The sequence below is a fragment of the Ailuropoda melanoleuca genome, chromosome X (genome assembly GCF_002007445.2).
Source record: "Ailuropoda melanoleuca isolate Jingjing chromosome X, ASM200744v2, whole genome shotgun sequence".
NCBI lineage: Eukaryota > Metazoa > Chordata > Mammalia > Carnivora > Ursidae > Ailuropoda > Ailuropoda melanoleuca.
The window spans coordinates 73,822,270-73,832,527 of record NC_048238.1 but is presented as its reverse complement, the minus strand read 5'-3'; the positions used below and the strand labels follow the sequence as shown (position 1 = coordinate 73,832,527).

Here is a 10,258-nt window from a genome sequence, read left to right as displayed (position 1 = left end):
TTATATGTAATGTTTCTATTTTGGACAATAGACACAAATATAATATGACTTGACTCAAAGATAAATAAAATAAATAAAATTTAAAAAATAAAATAATCAGGACTGAATAATACATATTTCACTTCCCATCAGTATACCTGTAAATTCTCGGGTAACAATGCTTAAGAAAGAAAAAAAGAAAGAAAAGGAAATGTACCTGAAAAGCAAACCAGTGAAACAGCAACCAGTATAAATCATAGAAATGACTTTAGAATAAGAGAATTGGTTATAATCGACGTCCATATTGGCAGAGGGTATATAGCTAAAAATATCAAATATTATTACTGTCATCAAATAAGGATGACACTAATTTCTTAAAAGTCCTTTTCTTAATATGAATAAAATGAATGCATAAAGAAATAAAAATAGCAGAGAGAACAGGTGCTCAGATTCTTTCTTTAATAGCTTACCAAAGGATTTCAATGTGTATATCTCATGTGCCATCTAAAGGGAGAGACTGTGGTTCTCCAGTAGATTATATAATATTAATAATATTTCATAATTTACTAACTGATTCCTTAATTTGAAGGTGACATCACAGTAATATATTTGTGTGGCTTTGGAATTAATGAACACATATTGTCACTTATAGGTGAGTTCTTCCAATGGTAGTTTGGTATTTTTCTTAGGAAGTGCTACCATACCTATCCCATTTTACAACAACCAGAAATGTGGACACAGATGTGTAACTCTAAATTTAGTTAGAAGTGCTTCTAGAATATAAAATAAATTGCCAGGGAAGTTGTTTTTAAAGATCCTAAATTTTCAAAAATTGTTCATATTTCTCCTTCAATATGAGAACAGAAATTATACCTGTTAAAGCGTGTAGCTTTGAGATCTCAGCCTGAGGTTTTTTTTATTATTATTATGATATGTTAGTCACCATAGAGTACATCATTAGCTTTTGATGTAGTGTTCCATGATTCATTGTTTGCGTATAACACCCAGTGCTCCATGCAATACGTGCCCTCCTTAACACCCTTCTCCAGTCTAGCCCATCCCCTCTCCCTCCCCTCTAAAACCCTCAGTTTGTTTCCTGGAGTCCATAGTCTCTCATGGTTCATCTCCCCATCTGTTCCCCCTCCTTCATTTCCCCCTTCCTTCTCCTAACGATCTCCCTGCTATTCCTTATGTTCCACAAATAAGTGAAACCATATGATAATTGTCTTTCTCTGCTTGACTTATTTCACTTAGCATAACCCCCTCTAATCCATGCTAATGCAAATGTTGGGTAATCATTCTTTCTGATGGCTGAGTAATATTCCATTTTCTATATGGACCACATCTTCTTTATCCATTTGTCTGTTGAAGGGCTCAGCCTGAGGTTTTTAGTCAATAGCCATGTAAGTATTAGTTTTCCCTTCCTGACCATTTACATGTCAGTAAAATTGAACTGCATTTTGAAGTTTTTAATAGTTTAATACAGAAACCCAGATTCCATTTGATAAACAAGTCTTCAACCCATATGGAAGAATCATATTGGCTCATTTAGCAAGTATACGTAGGTCTATTACAGGCCAAAAAATACGGAGGAGGGACATCAAATACATTAAAAATGAGACAAGGGACCAAAAAAATTATTGTGTTTTAACTTTAATAATACACTCGAAATTTTAACACAAGAAGGATTCACTATTTTAATTAACACTTAAACACAATTATAAGGAAGAAAATGCTGAATGCATTTATGAATAAAGTACAGCATCTGTCTTTAGATTCACGAGCTGCCCAAAACATTTAAAATCTATAGCATATGAAGTCACAGAACCATAGGGCTAGAAGAAAACCCCACAAGGTAATTCTTAACTGGATTCGGATTGATCTTGACACCGAATACTTTTTAACTCACGTGACGGTCATTTTGGCCATCTAACCACACAAATGTCAACCATAGGGCTTTGCAAATGTAAAATGGTGATTCACAGTTAAAATGAAGTATAATAGATAACCAGAATAGAATCCCCTTAGTCATTGTTTTAATATTTTCAATTTGCACACTTAAAATGTTAATACGAGATAAAATTTCACTATTTAAATTCACATTACAGGTACCAAAACTACAAAGGAATACAGCAAAAATAGAGACCTACTGTAGCCTCTGGCTTTTAAGCTCACACACTGGTCAAAATATTCAGAAATTCAAAGGGTAAGAAGTCACGATAGAGAGTGGAAAGCCTTAAGACAATTTAACGCACTCATTGTACAGCTGACCAAACTGAGGACCAAGGCAACTGGACCATAACAATCCATGTGTGTTTTTTGAAAATGACAGTAACCACCATAGTCATGAGAAATGCAGGTTGACCACTTTAGGAGAATTTAATATTTAAGTTAGCAATTCAGAATTTCCCACTATGAGTGAATAAAAGTAGAAGGATGTTACATATTCACGAGAAGTTACTCTTGTAAGTCGGGATGCCTTAGGCTGAGGCTTGAGAATAAAAGCACTTCACAAATAGAGTAGTGACCACAAATTATTACAAGTCAAGATAATAGTTATATAGAAGTAAGGTAAATTTTCTTGATACACAAAAATTGTTTTGATGAACTTTTCAGTAGGTGCGTTAGCTTCAAACACAAGAGGAACATAAAACCACTTAGTAGTAACTTTAGAGCTTATGTAATATTCTTGTCGAAAAACAGTTGCTGAAATTACCAACAAAATGACAGAATATCTTTAAAGCAGTGCCCTCCTTATAACCTATAATCATTTCACTTGCCAATTTTTAAGAAGCATTAGTTGGACTGTAAATCCTGTGCAGGTAGACTTCTACTTTATCGTTACCCAAATTACAGATATCCAAGATACCGACGATGTGTGCTTTATCCAGTTTACTTGCGGCTTTTATAATATCACCTAAAAGTAAAAAGCAGATGGTAAGTATTGTAAACTAGTTAAATATTTACTTGGATTTAGTATCACATAAGCTGATTTTTTTTCTTATAACATTAAGAATGTCCCTCATCTTCTCCCTCTTTCCTCCAATTTATCACACATTCATCAAAGTTACATTATTATAAATTACAAAGTTAATTTCTGCACATAACAATGAGTATATCATACAGATGCTACTACTAATGTCAAGATACGGGTTGGTATTCCAAAGCCATATCTAGTTATTTTTAGTTTTTAAATATTCTTGGTGGAGTAAAGTAAGTCTATATATTTTCAAGGTTATTTATATGGTACCAAGTAAACAACTTACTGTTTACACTTCAAGGGAGTACAAAAATCATTTTTTCTATTTTGAAATTTAATTATCTTTATGAAACTTACAAGACAAAGCCAAATACATACATGTAACTGAAGTTTTTTCAAAGTGTATTTCCTTTGAAATAGCTTTATTAACTAACACTTAGCTTTGGATACTCTCAAGAAGCTTTATCAAAAATGGATCAGGTGAGGGACATTGCTGTATATGGCAGAGTAGGCAAGTCCAGGGCTGTGTCCCTCCACTAAAACAACTTACAGGCTGACAAACACTCTCAGATCAACTGCTGCAGAACTCTGGAATCCACACAAAAACTTAAAACAATCAGGGGAAAGATGAATAGAGGAAGAGCTGCTGCACTGTGGTAAGAATGTGCTGTGGTGTTTTAAAGTGCCCATCTGTTACGTGAATCAGCAGCAGCCATGAAGACGGCAGCTTGCACTCCTGGTGTAGGTTGCTAGCACCAGATGGTGGGATGCAGAACTTACTCTCAAAGACGTGGTTGTGAGTTTGGACCTGTTAAGCAGCTGCCTTAAGGGCAGATGCAAGAGCCTGCTTTCGTTTCACCTGATTTGGGGCATTCCCATGACTGGGGTAGCTTCCTCAATGGCTTTTGTTGAAAGCATATGAAGGCAAAAACATTAGCCAAAGCAGCTGGGGCAAAGCATAAAGTTGGGACAAGCAATGGACAGATCAAAAAGCCTGAGGAGGAAGGGGGTAGGAAGAGACACATGTGGGGGGATAAGGGCTTTTTAAGAGCTCCTGTGTACACTAGGGCATCAAGAAAACTACGTGTGCCCAGTGCTAGATGCATGTTCAGAAAAAGGCCTGAGAAAAACTTCAATTGTTCACCTCTGGCTGACCATCAGGCTCTGCAGAGCAGGAAGTGAACGTTAAGTCAGGGCTGTAAACAGCCTGGTAAGCACAGAACACAGATTCAACCACGAAAACTGGAGATAATTTTTTGTCCTTGTTTTCCTTTTCTCTCCTCCAGGTGTTTAAAGAAACTCTTCCAAAGCACTAACTGACCACTAGGAGGCTAACCGATCACAGACTTCAGTGGTTACACATGACAAAGACTTCATTTTAAGTATAAGAAAATGAAAACATTTAGAGGCTAAGTAACTTACACGAAGTCCCATGGTGATCTAAGACACACAGTCTGGCTTCAAGGCATGTGCTCTTAACTTTTGTAGGCTAGGGCTACATCTCTGTAAAACTGTCCCCCAAAGCCAGTGGTGGATCTAGGTTTTGTGGGGCCTGAAGGACATACTATTTAGATGCCCCTTTTATACGTAGAGTACTGAAGCAAGTGAGGGCTTCTCAAGCTTAGTCTTTGTTAGCTTCACAATTAAAGCCACCTCTGCTAGACATGTCACGAAATCCGATGAATGACTTACAGCTGTGCAAATTCACTAATGCACAATGAATATAATAATGACAAATCTAGAAAATAACTATATAACTTTCTTCTTCTTTGAATGCAATGGACTTTGACCTAATGCTTTGGAAAGATTTTGAGACCTCTAGCTTTGATGCTAACAGCAACAACCCAAACCTTAATAATTCTAATTGTTATCATATATTGGCTTTTACAAATAATGACTTACAGAATGCCCGCAACAAAACTATAAGTAGATCTACTGTTTGGGTGATTGACTGCCTACTTGTGTTAATGCATTGAGCAAATGATGACCTCTTAATCTGCTCATCTGGTACTACATCAGAAAATATTGTGAGGATTAAATACTCAGGATATAGAGCACTTAGATTGGTGGCTGACACATAGCAAGAACTCAGGTTAACAGCAGCAATCATTTTTTACTTAAGAAAACCTATTTTGACAAGGCAGGAAACAACAAATGTTGGAGAGGATGTGGAGAAAGGGGATCCCTCCTACATTGTTGGTGGGAATGCAAGTTGGTACAGCCACTCTGGAAAACAGTGTGGAGGTCCCTTAGAAAGTTCAAAATTGATCTACTCTATGATCCAGCCATTGCACTACTGGGTGTTTACCCCAAAGATACAGACGTAGTGAAGAGAAGGGCCATATGCACCCCAATGTTCATAGCAGCATTGTCCACAATAGCTAAATCGTGGAAGGAGCCGAGATGCCCTTCAACAGATGACTGGATTAAGAAGCTGTGGTCCATATATACAATGGAATATTACTCAGCTATCAGAAAGAACGAGTTCTCAACATTTGCTGCAACATGGATGGCACCGGAGGAGATAATGCTAAGTGAAATAAGTCAAGCAGAGAAAGACAATTATCATATGATTTCTCTCATCTATGGAACATAAGAACTAGGAAGATAGGTAGGGAAGAAAGGGATAAAGAAAGGGGGGGTGATCAGAAGGGGGAATGAAGCATGAAAGACTATGGACTATGAGAAACAAACTGGGGGCTTCAGAGAGGAGGGGGGTGGGGGAATGGGATAGACTGGTGATGGGTAGTAAGGAGGGCACGTATTGCATGGTGCACTGGGTGTTATACACAACTAATGAATCATCGAACTTTACATCAAAAACTAGGGATCTACTGTATTGTGACTAACATAATATAAAAAAATTAAACAAACAAACAAAAAGTTAAAAAATAAAGAAAAAAACTAGTATGAAATTTAGATATTATTATTTACATCACATAGGGATTCTCTTAAAAGGACTATAGATTTTTACCTATAAAATGAGCTTCTCTACATTTCACTTTAAATTGTTAGAATTGTGTACAAAAACTGTACTTTTTAAGAAACGTCACAGATGCACATGGTGAGTGTGACAAAGGCAATGCTATATAGAAGATAAAGCATCCTGGCATCTCTTGTAGCTAGGTTGGGATCATGTAAGTAAGTTCTGGTGAAAGAGAATGTGAATAGAAATGATGTGTCACTTCCAGGCTAACAATTAAAAGCCAGTGTCTCCTTCATCTCTTCCTTCCTCTGCTTAGACAGCCCTAGAAGCCACTTGTTCCTGCTGAAGCTGCAAGAAGATGGAAGCAGACTGCATTCCTGAATTACCACTGAGAGGAAAGCTAATAACTATTGCATCAGATTTAACTTGAGCAAGAAATAAACATTTATTGTGTTAAAGTCACTGAGACTTTGAAATGGCTTTGTAAGTGCTTCACCATCTAACCTATGTTGTAACACAGTGCGGTATTCCTGCCTGCAAAATAATACAGGAAACCCTGATTACCTAGAGAATAATAAAATAAAAATAACAAAATTGTTTTCTTACATATGTTAAAACTCTTCTATATCATGTTATGCTTCTGAAGTGTTTATCAAAGAGGAGGAAGGGGTGTGTGTGTGTGTGTGTGTGTGTGTGTGTGTGTAAGTCCCTGTAGTTCATAAAGATGATATCAATTAGGACATCTATATACTAACATGAAAACTATTCAAGATACATTGTCAAGAGGAAAAAGGTGGTTATGGAACTATGTTTACTATAATTCCATTTATGTGTATTACTTTAAGACTGTGTGTGTGTGTGTGAAATCAAGTGAGATTTATTCCCAGTTGCAAGGGTGGTTTAAATATTTGCAAATCAATCAATGTGAGAAATCACATCAATAAAAGAAAGGCTAAAAACCATATGATCATTTCACTAGACACAGATAAAGCATTTGATAAAATACAACATCCATGAATGATGAAAACCTTCTGCAAAGTAGTTCTAGAAGGAACATACCTCAACATAATAAGTGCCATATATGAAAAACCCACAACTAACACCATCCTAAATGGGAAAAACTGAGAGCTTTTCCCCTAAGGTCAGGATCACGATAAGGATGCCCACTCTCACCACTGTTATTCAACATAGTACTGGAACTCCTAGTGACATCAATCAGACAACAAAAAGGAATGAAAAGCACCCAAATCAGTAAGGAAGAAGTAAAACATTCAGTATTTGCAGATGACATGACACTATATACAGAAAACCCTAAAGACTCCACCAAAAAACTGCTAGAACTAATAAAAAAATTCACTAAAGTCACAGGATACAAAATCAACATAGAGAAATCTGTTGCATTTCTATATAGTAATAATGAAAACAGCAGAAAGAGAAATTAAGAAGACAACACCAACAAAACTGCAACCAAAATAATAAGATACCTAGGAATAAACCTCACCAAAGAGGTGAAAGCCCTGTACTCTGAAAACTCTAAAACATTGATGAAAGAAATTGAAGATGACATAAAGAAATGGAAAGACATTCCATTCTCACGGACTGGAAGAACAAATACTTTTAAAATGTCTGTACTACCCAAAGCAATCTACAGATTTGATGCAATCCCTACCAAAATACCAACAACATTTTTCACAGAACTAGAACAATCTTAAAATTTATATAGAACTTCAAAAGATCCAGAATAGCTGAAGCAATCTTGAAAAAGCAGACCTAGAGGCATCATATCCTGGACTTCAAGTTATATTACAAAGTTATAGTAATCAAAACTGTATGGCACTGGCACAAAAACAGACACATAGATCAATGCAACAGAATAGAAAACCCAGAAATGAACCCACGACTATATGGTCAATTGATCTTCAACAAAGCAGGAAAAAATATCCAATGGGAAAAAGTCTCTTCAACAAATGGTTTGGAACATATTCTACTTGAAACAAATCACCTTGCTTTTGATTACCACATCACTTTTTGAGTGGTTCTTGCCCTTCATGTCTCAAATATTAACTGCTTTGGCAGTATGATACTAGGTTTTCTCAGGTGACGATTAGTGACTTCTGGAGAACAACTGGCATTGACAATTGAGAATTTTGCCTTGATATTTCATACCAATAATAACATACACACATAGCAGAAGAAATGTGATGGAAATAGATGTTGTATGCAGTAAGAAAATAAATACACAAATATTTAAACTATGTATTAGGGCACTAATTAAGAAATCTGGACTTTCTGGAAGTCTAAAGAGCTGCAATGTAAGAAGTAATACTGCAAAGTCAACTAACATATCACCTCTAAAATGAACTGTGGAAAAAATAAAAGACTCTTATAAAATCAGATATGCAAGCTCAGTTTGCTGTAACCATTACTGCCAAAAGTTACTTCATCATCAGGCACAGCTCATAAGACTTGTTTAAAAACAAAATGCACTCAAGAGTTTCATCAGCTTAGAAAGACCCACCACAAAATCCCAAGATAATAAAGGCTGTCTTAAAAGCTCTTTTAAATGTAATATCCTTCTAAGCTCAATGAGAACTGCTAGAAACTTTATTACCTGCTCGTGAAATAAAGATGCAACAGGAAGTGGATAATTATAACTAGGTACATAATTTTACAGGAATATAGGAATAATTTAGAGCTCAGTAAATTATGTAGCAGCCTAAACAATTAGTTGGTTGAAGGGTTTCACTATTGGGATTACATGAACTCCTAGCAGTCCTCAAGGAATTTATTGCATAACACTTGAATAACTAAGCATATATAAAAGAAAACAACCATACTGTACTACGCCATGGAGGTCTTAAAATTTCAGGCAATTGTAAGGTGAAAGGACAGATCATCTCGCCTGAGTTAAAAGGAGAGAAGAGTCAAGTTGGCACTGCTCCATGTGCATACCACTTAAATCTAATGAATACTTGCATTTAGAAATGTATTATAAGAGAACATTCTTAATGTCTGTCTGGAATCAAAACCATTAATTTGTCCAGTTTTATTTAAAAATATATTCTCATTTATAAGTCTTGGGGTACATTTACCAAACAACCCTTTATATTGAATGTTAAGTCTAGAACTGTTTATATAATCATATCTTAGGATTAGAAGCATTTACAATATTAATTTTATCTTCTAAGTGAAAAGAATATTGAGATTGTCTTACTTGCAAGTGCTCTTGGACTTGCCATTGAGTCATTTCCAGGTGTATCCTGCAGATACACACAGCTGTAATTCATGCAGCTTAGTAACGAGTCAATTTGAGATGTTCGGAGATCTTCTGGAGAATACATGGGCAGGAATGCAACATCAATTGCGATCTCATGGTTCAGACCTGTATAGAAAGACCACACTTTGTTAAAAGTAGATTAGTACAGGAGGCTAATGAAGCCAGGTTTGCTGGTTTGATCCTGACACGTGCCAAATAGCTTCACACATGTAAATGCATGGTTTCAAAGCTAGGAACTAAACCCTTTGCTGTGTAAAACTTTATGAATACATGCATCTGGTTGAAAGAGGAGACGCTTTAGAACAGTCTATCACCACTGCTGAAAATAACAATCCAAAATGTTTAACAAAAAACAAAAAAACCACAAAAATAACACCCCCCCAAGAAAAACACCCCAAAATGTTTTACCTACTAACAGAAGGTTTAAATTTTAATATCCAGAGGATGGCCTGGTCACATAAATGAAGACATGTAGAATATTTTCTTGGTCATTATGTCAGGAGCCATTACAGAATAGAATAATTCAGAGATGACTATTGGTTCCCTTATTGCTATTTGGACTTAAAGATGTATGACTCAAGCAAAGCCAGGGATGGTAGTAACAACGTCCCATCTGCCCTTAATTATACAACATAAACTTCATTTACTCACCATTAGGGCTATAAAAGGTTGCAGTAGAAAAAGGGGCTATGGGGGAACAACCAAAGCAAACCCTGACCTGTGACTGTAATCTCTTTGTATGGGTCAATGTCTACTAGGGTGGATATAAAAGACTTTTTAGGGGTGTTTGGGTGGCTCAGTCAGTTAAGCATCCAACTCTTGCCCTGTCTTAAGCTCTGCACTCAGCGGGGAGTCTGCTTGAGGATTCTTTCCCTCTGCCCTCCCCCCTGCTTTTGCATGCTCTCTCACTAAAATAAGTAAATAAATCTTTTTTTTTTTTAAAAAAAGACTTTTTAGAGGCAAGGCTTTGAGCTGGGTACAAAAGGATGAATAGCATTTTAATAAACAGAAGGTATTTCAGGCGGGGCAAGGAGTAGCCAAAATTATAGATCAGAGTAAGGAGACCATCTTGACGGGAGGAAGGGTAAATACACAG

At 36.2% G+C, this 10,258-nt stretch overlaps 1 protein-coding gene across 2 annotated transcripts in view; it reads right to left on the bottom strand.

Annotated features, from left to right (window-relative positions):
* Nucleotides 1–1,630: 1,630 nt before the first annotated feature.
* The window catches only part of RADX (RPA1 related single stranded DNA binding protein, X-linked), a 66,299-nt gene continuing 57,671 nt past the window's right edge, over nucleotides 1,631–10,258 (bottom strand). For both annotated transcript variants that reach the window (XM_019803115.2, XM_002922597.4), the window contains exons 13-14: nucleotides 9,100–9,267; nucleotides 1,631–2,896 (exon numbers count right to left, since the gene is read on the bottom strand). In XM_019803115.2, coding sequence (XP_019658674.1) covers nucleotides 2,766–2,896; nucleotides 9,100–9,267 — 299 coding nt within the window. In that variant the 3' untranslated portion in view covers nucleotides 1,631–2,765. The remainder of the gene's footprint in view (nucleotides 2,897–9,099; nucleotides 9,268–10,258) is intronic.